Source organism: Coffea arabica, chromosome 11e, assembly GCF_036785885.1.
Source record: "Coffea arabica cultivar ET-39 chromosome 11e, Coffea Arabica ET-39 HiFi, whole genome shotgun sequence".
In the NCBI taxonomy this organism is placed as follows: Eukaryota; Viridiplantae; Streptophyta; class Magnoliopsida; order Gentianales; family Rubiaceae; genus Coffea; species Coffea arabica.
This window is the reverse complement of record NC_092331.1, coordinates 59,477,490-59,493,673: the sequence shown is the minus strand read 5'-3', so window position 1 is coordinate 59,493,673 and position 16,184 is coordinate 59,477,490. Positions and strand designations below refer to the sequence as shown.

Sequence of the window (16,184 nt, the reverse complement as noted above, 5' to 3'; positions counted from 1 at the left end):
GGGGTTGCAACAGGATATCTACCGGTGTCCCGCTCCCACTTCCCACGTCAGAAGAAATATCTTTTTTTTTTTTATTTCTATAATCTAATTTATCTGCGGCAGATTAGAAAAGAGAATTGATCGTGATTTCGAACCTATCCTTTCAATGACCTCACTTAATTGAGATAATAGAGGAGATTTAATGCTTTAACTAATAATCCTTTTGAAAGTTTTTATAATTTAATTTAATTTATTTTATATGAAGAAAAAATGTATAATCTCTGAAAAATCTATAATAGATACACAAATTCTATTAGATAAAAAAACATTTTAATAGTTCCTTTGTATTTTTTTAAAAGAGGCGGAGTTCGAATCCGATTCGATGGTCCAAGAAGGGATTTAATCCTTATGAGCCAAAGTTTGATGGTTCGGAAGAAAAGAACGCATCCATTAAACAAACTCGCATCAGGTTTTCAGTGACCAGAACTAGAATTTGCAAGACGGATCGTACTTCATTTCCTTTTTTTTTTTTAAGAGGAAGATCGTAGTTCATCACCTTTGGAAACCTTAATCACATTGAGAATTCCTTGTTCCAGTAGGTCCATGTCCAACTTATACTCAGCAATTCCTTGTTCCAGTAGGTCCATGTCAGCTTCGTCAATCAAGCTCCCTTCATTCTTCTCTTCTCTCTCCCGTTATTCCTCTCCTCCTCCTTCCTCATCTTCTTTCATCAGTGATTCTAGGAATTTCATTTCCTCGAAGAACATCTTCCCCAAAGTTTCCATGTCCCACCAGCAAAATCGTCACCTTACTTCAGTCTCTGATTCTGTAACCCCTGATCGCCCTCAAGGCTCTTCCTTCCAGGTACCCATCTGCTTCTATCTTTCTAAATTTTTATTCTTGATGTGGGTTTTATTCCTGATGTGCTGAATTATCATAGGGTAACTGCCTTTTGAAACTGAGCAATTATATTAAATATTCAATCCCTTTTTTTCTTAATATTTAGTTAATCTTGAATTGAGTTATGATGTCTCAGCTATAAATGAATTGCACCTAATCCATAAAGTTGGTAGAAAAGTTGCTCTGATCAGTTCTCAACTATTCATGCTCATTGTTGTTGTCTAACTTTGAAAAATAAAAACAAAAGTGTTATGGCCTTAGGTTTGTGAATGGATTGCTTCTGTTATTATTCTTTGATTAATACTTTGGTTTTAGCGACTTTTATATTGTGGTTTATCTTTTGCATTGCAGGGTGGTGAGTCATTCTTCAGGTGCATATTGGCAAGTATGGAGGCAATTTATCTGAGCAGAAACCCGACTGCTAAATCCATTTTGGAGCTTGTTCATTCTGTTGACAACGAACATATATGCTATGACCATTTTGCATTCAGGACCTTTGGGGTAAGCATGCTTGACCTTTCGTCCTTCTCGTGAATAGTAGAGGTTGTCTTTGTTTATACATTAATTACAAATGTTCGTTAATCTTGTGGAGCTTCAGTATATTGGTGTTCTTTTGGACATGAGTTCATTTTTATTCTTCATCGCAATAGGTAAATGGTCATGGAATTGATTCAATGGCGGGGCTTTTCTTGGACTTTGGTTATGTTCAGCGTGAAGAACTGAGATTTCCAGCTAAAAAGTTGAAAGCTTTCTGGTTCTCTCCTCCCAAGGTTCAAAGTTCTGATGGTGGTGCAGGTGTTAATGGGCCATTACCGAGAATATTTATATCAGAACTCCTGGTGGATGAATTGAGTCCACGGGCTCAGGTTTGTAATAGAGCAGTATTTTGTCGGTTAAAAGCCCTGTCCTCTACTTCTTATGTTTCTCTTATTTATTGTCCTGATAAATCAGTGAAGCATAAAGAGGGCTTGATATCTTTGTACTGTAGCATTTGTGCATGGTCATGCCATTTTACTTCATAGTTTCTGCTTTGGCAAGATGTAGTCCAATAGAGCTGCTATCCTTGTCTTGTACTTATTCTTCTTGCTGCTACCAATTCTCTTTACGATCTCACATGAAATAGGTGTAGAAATGACAGAAATGCTTTTGTCGTTTTGCTGTTGTGTAACAATGTTTGCACATTGTTTCACTAAGTTGTTATCACTCTTAGTGTCCTATTGTTCCTTTTATATTTGGGTTTTTTGCTTCCTTATTTTCATTCTCCTTAATTTCCCTCCTTCGGCTGTGAGAAGTATGATATTTCTGAAGGGGTGTGCAAGGCTTTGTAGTCTTATTCATTTTCCCGTCTCATGATTCATGTACTTTAGCTCTTCATCAAATAATTTGCACAAAAAACTACTGCAGGAACGCCATTAAAGGAGAAGCACTGCTGTTATTTGCACTGCATGTTTTGAAATTCTGGCTAGATTCTCATTTTCTCATATATAATGATACCCCTTTCCACGTACGTAAATGCTTTCTATCCTTAAGCAGGTTGATTCACTCGTGCAGGAAATTATCAGGAGGTATACTGCTCAATCAAACAATGGAAATAAGCATGCATCTCTTGCAAGTTGCTTGGGATCCTTGACGTGGGAGAAACCGTCATACGCTGAATTTCTACAATTGGCTAGGTGCATGATGCCTTGAAGCATAATTTACCATCTAGACTTAATTGTTAATTACTTGGATTGAGAGTAACATATTTAGATAGGATAATTTCTTAATTGTCCAAGAATTCTTGGTTCTCTGAATTTTTATCTAGCTTTACAGGCATTTGCTGATCCTTATTGGCAATTTTTTGCCTCCAGTGAAAGTGAGTATGCTGCTTGGACCCTTGTTAATGGATATGCTCTCAATCATCTTACTGTATCGACTCATCGGCTGAAATCCCATCTGAGAAGTATCAAAAACCTCAATCAATTTATTGAGGAGAATGGTTACAAGTTGAACTCTGAAGGGGGTATTCTTAAGGGTTAGTGGCCTGCTTCATATGTTCTTCAAATTTAGAATTTATAATCCCACGAGTGACAGACAGAAAATTTTGGGCTAGCTGATTTTTTTTCAAGAAAATTTTCTCTCTTTTACTATTCTCTTGCAAAGTGAAATAGATAAGACGAAAAGAGCAAAAAAATTCTAGATTGCACTTCCATTAATAAAAAACAAAAAAATAGTTATTGTGTTTGATAACTTTTCCAATCTCTTGCCTGCTGTGTAGAGACTTGGTAGTTGGCCTTCAATTGGAGAAAGTAGAAGTTATCTATGCTATTTCTGTTTCAATTTATTTATTTAGGTTCCCTGTAGTTTAAAATGTCAAAAGACTGATGAATGGAGCTTTTGCATTAAAAAGATACTAATGATGGTTCCTCTCTTAACCAAGATTTATATTATTTTGTCTTGTCAAACCTTTTCCTGAAGGCAAATAATCACTCTTTTCCTTCTGGATACGTTTCAACATTTGTGAGCTGGATTTTTGTGAATCTAATGAAACAGCATTACACTTGAAAACTTTTTTTCTTTGTTTTGGGAAGAGAGGGGGGGGGGGGGCATGATTGTGAACTTTGTGCAAGGTGAGAAATACATATGAATGATCCCTCATGCTGTGAAGTACTATAAAATAGTTGACCGTATATATCAGGTGGCTTGGTTCGTTATTCATGATAAATTGCTTTCTTGTCTATTCAATGGTTTCCACATCAACATGTTGGAAGTATGAGTTGATAACTTATATTGCGTATCTATTTCATTTTCAGTGAGCCCTGATGGTCTTCTCTTGCAAAGCTCAACAGTAGCAGATTCAGTTGCTTTCCAGTTTGCAGATGGCATTGAGAGTTCAGTCCCCTGTTCATACATTGAATTTGCTGAACGTCTCATACTGCCTCAATACAAGAATTTACCAGAGAAAGAGGTTTGCAACCTTTAGTTGAAAATTTGCGTGCTCAAATTTTGTTAATTGCATATCAAGGCTTATGCGAAAAAAATGGTTCCTTAATCTGTACAGGTCAAAGAGTTTCACAGACGAGATGGATTTGAGGTTGGCAATGCCGACAAGATATTTGAGAGCACATCCAGTGATCAGCTAACCAGGAGGTCAGCATAAAGCAACTATACACTAGCATTGAAGCTCTTGTGGCTTTTCTTTTTTAAAAGGCGAAGCTCTTGAAGCTTAGGTGTTGGGTACTCAATACTTGGCCAAAGATCTTGTGAAAGTTGTAGATTGCACCTTTCTTTTTGTAAGTATCGAACAAAATGACACATGCTACTGTAAAGCTATTCTTGCATTTGCTGGAATTAAAGAGCTCTAACACAAAATGAAACTTTTGCTGTGGTTTATCTGATTTACATTAATTCTGTTGTAGCTCCTTCGTTCATGATGAGTTAAGCCGCAGATTGCATTATTGTTAAAGCATCATCCCCTGGTTTTCCTTTCCAAACGAGTAATTGTCCTTGAGTTTTTCAGATCATATCATCGATGAAACAAGAATTCCAAATGGGGGGTTGCTGTAATTTTGCCATGATAAATGGATTAAAAGATGCTAAATGTCATGATTGCCATCTGTATAGTATTATTTTTTCCCCTTTTACGTATTTTTTTTGTTTTGTGGGTTGGGGGGGGGGGGGGGGAGGGAGGATTTAGCATTAGACCATTGATATTTCAATTTGGGGGAGGCATTACTCAAAGTGCCTAACCTCTGTTTATCTAAACGATAGTATTACGGTAATCCTTTTATTGTGCAAAAGGATATTATTTCTTCTTTTACTTCTCTTCTTTCTTTGATTTGGGACATGGGATATTGATTTTAGTCGACAAGATAAATTTAGAAGAAAATGACAAGGCCAAAAGGAGTAGTAGTATTATTCCCGTCTTTCTTGTGGGAAATTGCTGCTCCAATCACGCAAGTCATGTAGGCATGCTTATCCAAAATCATAGGTCCTTCAAATTATTCCTCATAGGTCCTTCAAATTAAAAAAAAAGAGAAGAAAAAAAGGGTTCACATCTAAGATAATTACCTCCAATGCCAAATTATTGAGTGTTATAATTCATAACTACAAATGCAAAATTCCTAGTGTTTTTCCTTTTTAAACTTTTGAATATTTTTTCCAGAGAATTTTCTGATTCAGGTTTGTTTGGATTCTATTATTATTCCAAATAATATTTTATTTGCATCATAAACATATTTCTCAACTCACCTTTTTATATTTTTAATTAATTTTTTATCTCATATACATCACATCATAAAAAATGCTAGAATAATTATTTTAAATAACACTCTATCCAAACAAAGATAGACGGAGCTGCCTCCATCGTTGGCAGTCGAAGAATAGTTAAGGACAGGAACCTGAAAGAAAGAAAGAGAAAAAGACAAATAACTGCCCTTCTTCTATGAAGCAATGATGGGTAAAAGACAATATCTTAAATTAAAAGTCCAAAGGGTCGGAGATAAAAGTTTGACCCTTTTAAGGTACGTAAAGACTAAAGATACGTGGTCGGCTAAAAGTGTCGCTGTCCATAGTCTAAAGTGCGTTATATTATAATGACCACTTTCTGGCCGCAAAGCGCGCAGACATCTGGACGCCTGACCGCATCACATGAGAAATTTATCACTTCCTCCCCTTGGATTTTTTGCCAATTCTCTTGTTGCCTCTATGACTCATTTCTTTTGAAAGATTTGCCCCTCATAACACATACTCAATTTTTAGCCTTTTTTTTTGATAGGTCTACTATATAATTATAAAAGCAAAATAGTTGTATTTGAAGATGTGAGAATTCTTAAAATTAGTTGATTTTTTATTTTGATTATATGGTCCTTCAAATATAGCGAGCCTTCTAAAATTAGACAATAATATAAAAGTATTTGAAATATTATACTCTACTAAAATTCATCTTGATCTCGCTATTTTTCGTTTATTATAATCTTTTTACTATAATATTGACGCTTTACTAAATTCATCGCGCTCTTACCATTCTTTGTTTGCTAGAATCTAGTTTGGTTATGTTTTTTTCATAAATTCTATACGGTCTTTATGTCGTGAGAATGAAAGAATATTACCTTTTTTTTTAAATATATTTTTTCAAACGAAATTTATTCATAAGGAGAAGCAATCTATTATTTTTAGTATTTTTTTTTGTAGCATGGAAATAATAATATTATGAAATTTAAGATGAGGGCAGGTGGAAGGTAGATTAGAGCCTACGAGATCTTGAAAAAGAAAATACCGGGAAGTTACCGCTTTAACCTGGCAACTTGGAGGAAAGAGGAAAATAAGGATAATATATCCATCAGCAGCTGTTATACATATATATATATATATATATATATATACACATACACGCACACACATATCTATATATATATACATATATATCTGCAGGTAAATCTGCCGCCTGCCTCTTTTCTTCTTTCTCTGATTAAATCAATCAAACAGAGATATAGCAAATGTCCACCGTTGCTACAGAGCTTTTGCTCCACTATTCTCTCAGACGACGTACTCTGGTTCCAGATATTCATGCATATTCGAGAAGGGCCCCTCCTTTTTACTTAAATTACACTAAGAGGCCACTTTCCGGTGGCCCGAGCTTGAGCTCCTTTGAACTGAAAGCTCCCGAGGCTCTTACTCTCCGAGCTAGCGCCTCCACAGACACCGCTGCCGTCGTCGAATCTGACGTCGTTTTCAGCGAAACTTTCTCCCTTAAACGCCCAGTAAAGGTACTTCCTCGATATGCTTAATGATTTTCTGTTGCGTTTGATGCTAGTATCAGTCATGGAACGGTGTCGTCTCATGCTTAACTAATGAATTTATTGTCTACTTAGGTTCTGTTTGATAAAACTGAATCTGAATTTTGAAATCTGAATTCTGAAATTTAAATATTGAAATAATTAATTTGCTGAATTTTAAGCACTAAAAAAATATATGAATGTCTGAATTTTAATGCTGAATCTATTTATATTGTTTGATAAATATTTATAACTGAATGCTTAATAAGTTTAATTTGACAATTTTGCCCTTATATCCTTTCATTCAAAAAAGAAATAGAATCTATGATTTAATTAGTTTAAAATTGTTAGGTATGAAAATGATAATATTTATTTTTAAATCAAATTAATATAAAAGATGAAATATATTATATGAGGAGTATAGAGAAAATGTGAAAGTTATTAAAAAAGGAGAAAAGAGAAACTAAAAATCGTTAGATAGAGAATATTAGGTTGTTTAATTAGATAAGAATTTTGAACATAATTAACAAATAAGGGTAGATTTGGTAGATAAGATAAGATAGTTGAAGTAATTCTATTGATTTTTATCAGAATCAGTTAGGATTCTTGTGCTAAAAAAAATACGCATAGGTTCAGCATTGCTTAACAAGTTCAGCAAATAGATTTTCATTTATCAAACACTTAAAACATCTGAATGTCTGAAAAAATTCAGATTCAGCACTTTTTTATGTTATCAAACAGACCCTTAATCAGTTGTTGATCTCCTAATGGATAAGTTTCCTTGTACCTATTGTGGTTATCTAATCTTTTTAATGGTTGACAAAATGAACTTTTAAGTACAGATTTCTGATACAACTGTTTTTTCTGGTTAAAAAAGTGAATGTTTTGTGGTTTGTATCGTGGCGGGAATTTCGTTTTTTGGTTACTTAATTTAGGAAATCTGGCTGCGATAACAAGAGATGCTTCTGAGGGGTGTGCTAGTATTATGCAATGTTAGGACTGGCAGGAAAGCAAATACAAGCTCACAATCTGGGATTTTTGTTTTGCTCGTTATAAAGAGACGAGAAGAAAAGTAAGGCAATCGAACGATCTAAATACTGGGTTTGTGCTTAAAGATTAATTAGTCACTGTCCTGCTTTTAACAAAACTGATTGCTGTATCATTAATGTTACTGCTACGATCTGTTTCTTAATGGTTGAGTGTTTATGGTTTAATTGGTGATTAATATGGATGGGATGTTTATATTTGAATTGTGGGAATGGCAGGTTGAAGGAAAGATAACAATCAGATTGGTTAATGGGAAAGATGAGGAAAACTGGCAGCTCCTTGTGGGATGTAGTCTACCAGGGAAGTGGGTTCTTCACTGGGGAGTTAAGTACATAGGCGATGTGGGCAGGTTCGACTTTCTTTTAAGGACCATAAAGATGAACTGTATAGTGATCATTATTTCCATATTCAAGCCTAGAAGAAAGAAAAATGTTTACAAATATATCCAGAGATTTTGATTCCAAGTCCTTTTGTTTGTTTTAGCTTTATTTTATCTTGAACTTTTGTATCTCGACTATGGTAACTGCTTTGCACACATTGAAGTTGAATTTTCTATATAAGATGCAGTGAATGGGATCAACCTCCCCCGGAGATGAGACCTCCAGGTTCTATTGCCATTAAGGTGGTAATTGATTTTTTCATGCCTTCTAGCCGTCCAGTTGTTTTCCTCATTTCTTTCCTTGATATATTTTTTGACTCTTATGACAGGACTATGCAATTGAATCTCCTCTAGAAAAATCCTCCACATTGGAAGGAGAGAGTTTTTATGAAGTGAAGATTGATTTCAATACAAATAATTCAATCGCAGCAATAAATTTTGTATTGAAGGTATGCCTGCAAATATTTTTGAGAGTCATTGCCATTAGATAAGAATTCCCATGTAGAGTTTTTGGTCAGTGAATTTTGGTTCTGTAACCTTGAATCGTTTCTTTTTCTTTTTGTCAGGATGAGGACAGTGGATCTTGGTATCAGCATCGAGGAAGAGACTTCAAGGTTCCTCTGACTGAGTATCGTCATGATGATGGCAATGTTGTAGGAGCAAAAAAAGGCTTTGGTATATGGCCAGGTTAATCAATTTCTACTCTTTGTACATAATTCTTTAGATCTTCCAGTTGCAGCTGTAAATTGTTTGCATTTATGTGTTTTCTCCAACTTACCTATATTCCTTTTTATCTCTCTCTTATCATGCTTCATGATTGGAACCTTAAACTGGTCTATGAGTTTATTGGCCTTCAATGATTTATCTGAAACAAACTGCTGATGGTCTGATAAGTTGGATGGTGTAGTTGCATCTGGATGGAATTCTATAATCAAGAGCATGTCTTAATAAAATTGTGGGCCAGAAAAAATTCGTACTTCATGAAGATTTTTCAGTTATATGATATATATGGGATGAGGAAGAAAGATTAATGCCTTTGTTGTAATTGAGCTTTGTTCATTTCATTCCGCTTGCTCAGTTTTACTAACTTCCTCAACTAAAGTCTTGGTGTTTCTACTTGCACACCAGGAGCTTTTGGACAGCTGTCCAACATGCTTCTTAAGTCAGAAGGAGCTGAAAATAAAACGGATTTTACCACTTGTGAGTCAAAAGATCCACCTCATCAAAATAGTCGACTTGAAGGGTTTTATGAAGAGCATCCTATTGTAAGAGAAACTCTTGTTGATAACTCGGTAACTGTTTCTGTGACACAATGCCCAGAGACAGCCAAGAATCTTTTGTATATCGAAACGGACTTACCAGGAGATGTCATTGTTCACTGGGGAGTCTGCAAAGACAAGGATCGGAAGTGGGAACTTCCAGAGCAGCCCTATCCATCTGAAACAAAAGTATTCAAGAATAAGGCTTTGAGAACTTTGTTGCAAGTATGTATACAATTTTAATATTTTTTCTATTTATATCTGATGGTGATGACTTATTTTAGCGCTGCAGCCCCAAAAGATAATTTGGCCCAGCTGGATAATTGGTCCTTATTTGAACTTAGTCCACCATATTGTTTTTTTTTTAAATTTCTTTTTTCCCTGCGTGGCTTGGTGCCTAGTCCTTCCTTTACCCAAGGTGAAGGGCTTGCATCCTGGAAAAATGGAAATTAGGCGGTGGAAAAGTGCATTACTGACTCCTTTCTATGGTTTTGAATCATGAATAATTTATTTTGCTGTGGGGTGTGTTCGTGATTTTCATGTACTTTCAATTTCTCTTCATTGCACAGCAAATTTCTTCAATCTTCTTATGCACGTTTATTAGTAAGTTTGTATCGTATTTCATTTATCTTATTCCAAATATTTTTGGGATTAAAAGTTGTCAAAATCTTGAACTAGGTAGAAATTTATGCTGTGTCTTTAGATAGAACTTTAAGTTGGAGAGGTTTATGTACTGCATGCTTAACCCTAACAGAATCTGAGTTCATAGTCTTTGTGCATATATCATCAAGGATTAAATTCAGTTTTCTGCCTGCTGGTACATCTTTTTTATCTTTCAAGCAAATATTCATGTCTCAGGAAATATAACTCTTTTTAAAACAGCAGGGGATAATCAGGATATCATTTATAAGGTGTCTAAAGCTACCAAAATATAAGGTGAATGTGGAGAATTTTTTCCCTGTAACTATAAAAACTTGAAAGGAATTTATTTACCAAGTTCTTTGTTTGTTGGCATGATCATATAAGTGCATGTGGGCGTACACACACGGACCGAGACTCTTAGTGCATAAAACTCAAGTCATCAGCTTGATCAAATTTCTGAGCTCTAAAACTTGATTAAAAGTTGAAGGGGTCTTAACAACAACTTTACTGCAAAAGAGTTCAACAAATAGTAAATCCAGCAGCAGAAAGCAAATGTGAAACCAAGTTGTTATGCCAGAAAAAGAGAGCAAGAGTGAAACCAAGCTGTAACTAAGATACTTTCCCAGCTTTTATTCCATGATCTGATCTCATCTGTTGAAAATACTGTTAAGTTGGAACTTTGTCCCTATTAAGAGATGTTAGTTGCCTTGTGGAAACTTGTCTCCTCGGTTACCCCATAGGAAGAAACTGTTCATTCATCTTAGCCAGGGTTCTGTCATCTTTGCTTGCATGTCCTAAGATTTTACACCATTTCAATTGCTTTTTCTGTGAGATGCAATATATTCTCCTTGGGCAGTATTTGAGTAAGTTTTAACATATACGAAGGCTTGTTCTTTGCTTTATTTATTTGATTTAAATAATAATGGAATGGATTCTGTCTTTTTAATGAGTTATTAAGATATTCCCGAGAATGCTGTGTGTGTGTGTGTGTGTACACAGACACGAATTGGTTGTAATGATTGTTTGTTAGTGTCATATCTGCTTTCAAGTATCAGAAACTCCAAATAGACTGTTAGTCCTTTTTATGACCAAGCCACAATCTTTTGGTAACTGAGATTGTTTGAGGTCAAAATATGCTTGTAAATGACCCCAGATGCACCTGTTTTTGCAGCGAAAAGAGGGTGGAACTTGTTCTTCGGGATCATTTACTTTGGATGTAGGGCTCACTGCTTTTGTCTTCGCTCTGAAGCTAAATGAGAATACATGGTTGAATAATATGGGGAAGGACTTCTATATTCCCCTCTCAAGTTCTAGGGTCCTCAATAAAGAACATAGCCAGTCTCATTCTGCCAATAAAACAAAGGAATCATCTACTGTATATACGGATGGAATCATTAATGAGATAAGGAATTTGGTCAGTGACATTGCCTCAGAAAAAAGTCGGAAAACTAAAATTAAAGAAGCCCAAGAAAGCATTCTTCAGGAGATCGAGAAGCTTGCTGCAGAAGCCTATAGTATCTTTAGGAGCGCCATACCGACATTTACAGAAGAGGGAGTCTCAGAAGCAGAGGTATTAACACCGTCTGTCAAAATAGCTTCTGGGACTGGTTCTGGTTTTGAAGTTGTATGTCAAGGATTTAACTGGGAGTCACATAAATCTGGAAGATGGTATATGGAGCTTCATCAAAAAGCTGCAGAGTTATCATCACTTGGTTTTACTGTTGTCTGGTTACCTCCGCCCACAGAGTCTGTTTCACCTGAAGGCTACATGCCAAAGGATTTGTACAATCTGAACTCCAGGTAAGAACAGTTGTGTTGGAAAACTAATATAGGTACTAAGATTAGATTAGTTTCCTGGAATCCTGAATTTGGACATGCTTATGCAGTTTTCCTATTCAGATAATTTACCGTTATGTAGAATGTGGGACTGAACTCTGACTTTAGACCTAAATGTGCAAACTTCATTAATACTGTTTGCACCTACTTCAATCCTATAAACATAATCATGAAAACCATGGCCTTCTTAATAGTACGATCTGCTGTAGTCTTCTTCATGGATTTGAGTTGACAATGGGTAGCTAAGTCAAATCTATTGTGGTAGCTGACACCTGTCTACTTTCAGAAGTAGGCTATTCATTCTTCTTTTCATGCCTGTCTTCCAATTCTTTATGCTACCGGGCAGATGTTAATTAAATTTTTATATTCTCTTGTAATTTCTTTTTTTATCTCTAGGTAAAGTTATAATTTGTTTATTTGATTAGAATAACTAAACTAAGGGAACAAATAAATCCGATTACCTGAAATTGCTCTGATTATTGGAATAAATGCTGATCAAGGAATAACTACTGAAATTGTTATACCACATCTTCTTGCAGCACTCTCTCCCTCTGTCTGTCTGCCTCTGTGGTTGATGTTTTTAACTTCTTGATCATTTTCAGATATGGAAGTATTGATGAATTAAAGTCTCTCGTGAAGAGATTCCATGAAGTTGGCATCAATGTCCTCGGAGATGCTGTGTTAAACCATAGATGTGCCCATTACAAAAATCAGAATGGTATTTGGAATATTTTTGGTGGCCGTTTGAATTGGGATGATTGTGCAGTGGTTGCTGATGATCCACATTTTCAGGTACTTGCTTGTGCCTAGTTACAGATTTTAACATTCACGGTTGAACTACTAGCTTGTTGGTATCGGAACTAGTGGCAGATTTTATCAGGATAGTTGAGTGTAAAACATTATTGTCATTCCTTTAATACAACATTCAACAGTGTGTAGATAAATTTGCATAAACCCTGGGCTGCAGATTAAACCTGATAAAAAAGAGTAAATAAGACAGTATACTGGTATACTGGTTGAAAAAATACAGAAACTAAGGGAAATGTGATTCTTGTCATTTCCTTTTGCTTCAATTTTTTGTCTTTAATGTACACTTTCTGAGCTTCCTATAGCTAGGACGGATTTCTATGGCAAAACATTAACTTAATCCTGCTTATTTTGGTTGTCAAGATTTAGTGCTTTGTGGTTGGCTTTACTTACAGTTGTGTGCTGCATTTGGAAACAGCAACTGCAATCCTTCTACTTTTTATGAAGCTTACTTGTTGTGTGGTACCTAGATTATTTTCCATTATATAATTACAGGCAAATGCTCGTGTCTCCACTCTCTGGACAAATCGATTTTGAGAGTATTGGTGTTTCTTCTGATTTGAGCAGTATCTTCTACCTTTGTATTTACATACCCATCTGGATTTCCCACTGTGTGATTCCAAAAACGTGGCAGTTCCAACAATTTATTTTACTGTATCTTTTTCCTCACAGGGAAGAGGCAATAAAAGTAGTGGGGATAATTTCCATGCTGCACCTAATATCGATCATTCACAAGAATTCGTGAGAAAGGACCTCAAAGAATGGTTATGTTGGCTAAGGTCATTTCTTGGCATTGCTCTGTGTCAAGTGCTTGTTTAATTCTTTGTTTGGTAGTGGGTTCAGTAATACATCTGTATCTTTCATCAGGTTATTTGATGATTTGAAGTACAATTCCAGGTTTTTACTTACCTGGGACTAACTTCTGGGTCTTTTGGAATTTGTGGACTTGCAGGCAAGAGATTGGATATGATGGGTGGAGGCTTGATTTTGTTCGAGGTTTTTGGGGTGGTTATGTCAAGGATTACATTGATGCTAGTGAGCCTTACTTTGCTGTGGGCGAGTACTGGGATTCTCTTAATTATACATACGGGGACATGGATCACAATCAAGATGCACATAGGCAGCGAATTATTGACTGGATTAATGCTACTAATGGATGTGCTGGTGCATTTGATGTTACCACAAAAGGGATTCTTCATTCTGTAAGCATCTACTTAGCAGAGGCTGCATTAACCATCATAACATCTTAGAACCTTTCTCTTCTACTTATATAGAGTGCATGGTTTCATTTGCTTTGGGAGCAGTTTCGTGTCTTAGTTGTTTTTGATCTGCAACTTTTAGGCACTTGGAAGGTATGAATATTGGCGATTATCTGACGAGAAAGGGAAACCTCCTGGAGTTGTTGGTTGGTGGCCATCTCGTGCGGTTACTTTTATAGAGAACCATGATACTGGTTCTACTCAGGTATATAGTACTGAGAGTTTATTGCTCTGGTGTATCTTTCTGGGCCCTGGCTAAGTTCCATGAACTCAAGCTTTTCAATACAAAAATAATAGCACATTCAAAGTGTCTCTTAATGGACTTCCTCTTATTTTACCTACCTCATTCAATGAAATAAACTGGCCTTTTGACACATTTCTCTCTTTTCATGATGGAAGAGAAGCTCTCAAGTAGTGGTGTATCACACGTTTGTATGTCCTTTCTTTGACATAGCAACTTGTTTTTTTTAAGGATCGGTCACATCATTAACTTTACAATAATGTTTAAACAGAACTTGTTTGACATTTTTAAATAGCTGTCATTAACTGTTCTGATGAGTAATGACATCTAATCTACTTTTCAACTTGTTTGCTTGCTGTTTTCCTTTCAATCCATCTATTAGGGTCATTGGAGATTTCCAGGTGGAAAGGAGATGCAAGGATATGCTTACATCCTCACTCACCCAGGAACACCGACTGTATTTTATGATCACATTTTTTCTGACTACCAGTCCGAACTATCAAAACTAATCTCCGTGAGAACCCGGAACAAGATCCACTGCAGAAGCATAGTAAGTTTATGATGTTAATTTAATCACTGCAGTAATTTCCTGTTGTCTGAAAAAAGCATGTCAAAATGAAAAATGGTTCCTACAGAACATAAGTCAATCGGGACTATTAATCTCTTGATACTGTGGAAGATTGCAAATGCAGAATCTAAGACCTTTATCTTTCTACTTTTGTCTTGGATTTACAACCAATCATTAGCTTCATTGATCCTTTGAACTGGTATATTTCTTAAATCGTGCAGTTTCCTACTATTTCTACTGATCCTGTTCGTTGTCCTTTATTAAATACTTCTCTGTATTTTTTGGCTGGTTGAGTATTGAATTTAATTGCTACATGAAGTTAAAAGGAAATTGTTCAATATCATTTGAAGCAATTGTCTGGTATCCAGATTTTCATGTTAGATGTTACAAGGTCATCTCTTAACAGTTTTGTCTAAATCTGATGACCTGTTTGGAGAATGCCTTTGCCGTTAAATTCAGGTGACAAGGTTTATTCTTGTGGAAATATTGTCCTCCTTTTTCTTATACAGCCATCAGTCAGTCACATTTTTGTAAAAACAAGGGACAGGGGAATTGTCAGTAGACTGCTAGGGGAAATATATTATCTTGGCCACACTAGGATTTATCGTTGTCCCTTTCTTTTATCTTGTATTCAGGTTAAAGTAATGAAGGCAGAAAGGGATGTTTATGCGGCAATTATTGATGAGAAGGTGGCCATGAAAATTGGACCGGGTTACTATGAGCCTCAAACTGGTCCTCAAAAATGGTCCTTAGCTACTGAGGGCAAGGATTACAAAGTGTGGGAAGCATCGTGATAGAGATACGGCTGCTCAAATTGATACTAAGTATATATTATAGGAAGCATGTTTTCAAAATCTGCTAAGAGTCACTGCAAATTTTTTTACAAATTTAAAAGGAGGTGAATTTGGACGGGTGCTAGTCCGAAGCCCTTTGTTAACTTGCGGACATTGTGTGTACCCCAAAACACAGAATGGACGGGGAGTCAATTGGCATTTCGATGCAGCAAAGACTATGTAAAGGGTCATTTATGGCAACTTAATTGGCTTGTGTTCATCTGCGGAACAGGATACAGGCAAGTGTGGCTACCGAATATGTAATTTGGCAGACACATTTGTAGTCTTTATTTCATACCTCATAGCTCAGCGATTATGGCGTGCGCTGCTATTTTTTCAAATGGAAAGATTTCGATGTTTTCATTCTCCTGATGAAACACGATCAGGGTATAATGTATTATAATTCCCAAGTTTAAGGATGTAAAAACTAGTTGCCATGATATATATAATCATCTCTTATTATACACGTACTGGCCCCCTGGCTCTGTTTTCAAGTCAAGAGTTGAAAGCATAAACCAGATTTCTTCTTCTTTTTTTTTTTTTTTATGGTCTTTTCCAACAAACAATAACATCAAGTGCAGATGCTAGTTGAAAGCATCTTGTTTCTCCCCTGTCCATGTTAAATCTTTTACATGCAACCTCTTCTGGACGGCCCCTGAAGAATTTTACTGAAGAACG

General features: G+C 35.8%; 2 protein-coding genes across 5 annotated transcripts; both read left to right on the top strand.

Moving 5' to 3' along the window:
- The first annotated feature begins 282 nt into the window (after window positions 1-282).
- LOC113717842 (2-oxoadipate dioxygenase/decarboxylase, chloroplastic/amyloplastic) lies at window positions 283-4,266 on the top strand. Its single transcript, XM_027242657.2, has 7 exons — window positions 283-843; window positions 1,231-1,380; window positions 1,530-1,745; window positions 2,431-2,552; window positions 2,730-2,893; window positions 3,672-3,826; window positions 3,920-4,266. Exons 1-7 carry the CDS (start codon window positions 583-585, stop codon window positions 4,016-4,018), a joined length of 1,167 nt encoding a protein of 388 aa, XP_027098458.1. The 5' UTR covers window positions 283-582; the 3' UTR covers window positions 4,019-4,266.
- Window positions 4,267-6,250: 1,984 nt separating this feature from the next.
- Window positions 6,251-15,972, top strand: LOC113719178 (alpha-amylase 3, chloroplastic-like). Of its 4 annotated transcripts, none has more exons than XM_027244288.2 (13): window positions 6,251-6,626; window positions 7,901-8,031; window positions 8,250-8,304; window positions 8,391-8,510; window positions 8,628-8,748; window positions 9,190-9,545; window positions 11,134-11,762; window positions 12,401-12,590; window positions 13,278-13,384; window positions 13,558-13,807; window positions 13,947-14,069; window positions 14,488-14,655; window positions 15,309-15,972. In XM_027244288.2, the coding sequence occupies exons 1-13, from the start codon at window positions 6,357-6,359 to the stop codon at window positions 15,465-15,467; spliced, it is 2,679 nt and encodes an 892-aa protein (XP_027100089.1). In that variant the 5' UTR covers window positions 6,251-6,356; the 3' UTR covers window positions 15,468-15,972. The 4 variants fall into 4 exon arrangements, with proteins under 4 accessions (XP_027100089.1, XP_027100088.1, XP_071927716.1 ...); XM_027244287.2 differs by having other exon boundaries at window positions 6,255-6,626; window positions 8,244-8,304; XM_072071615.1 differs by having other exon boundaries at window positions 6,256-6,626; window positions 8,250-8,307.
- The last annotated feature ends 212 nt before the right edge of the window (window positions 15,973-16,184 follow it).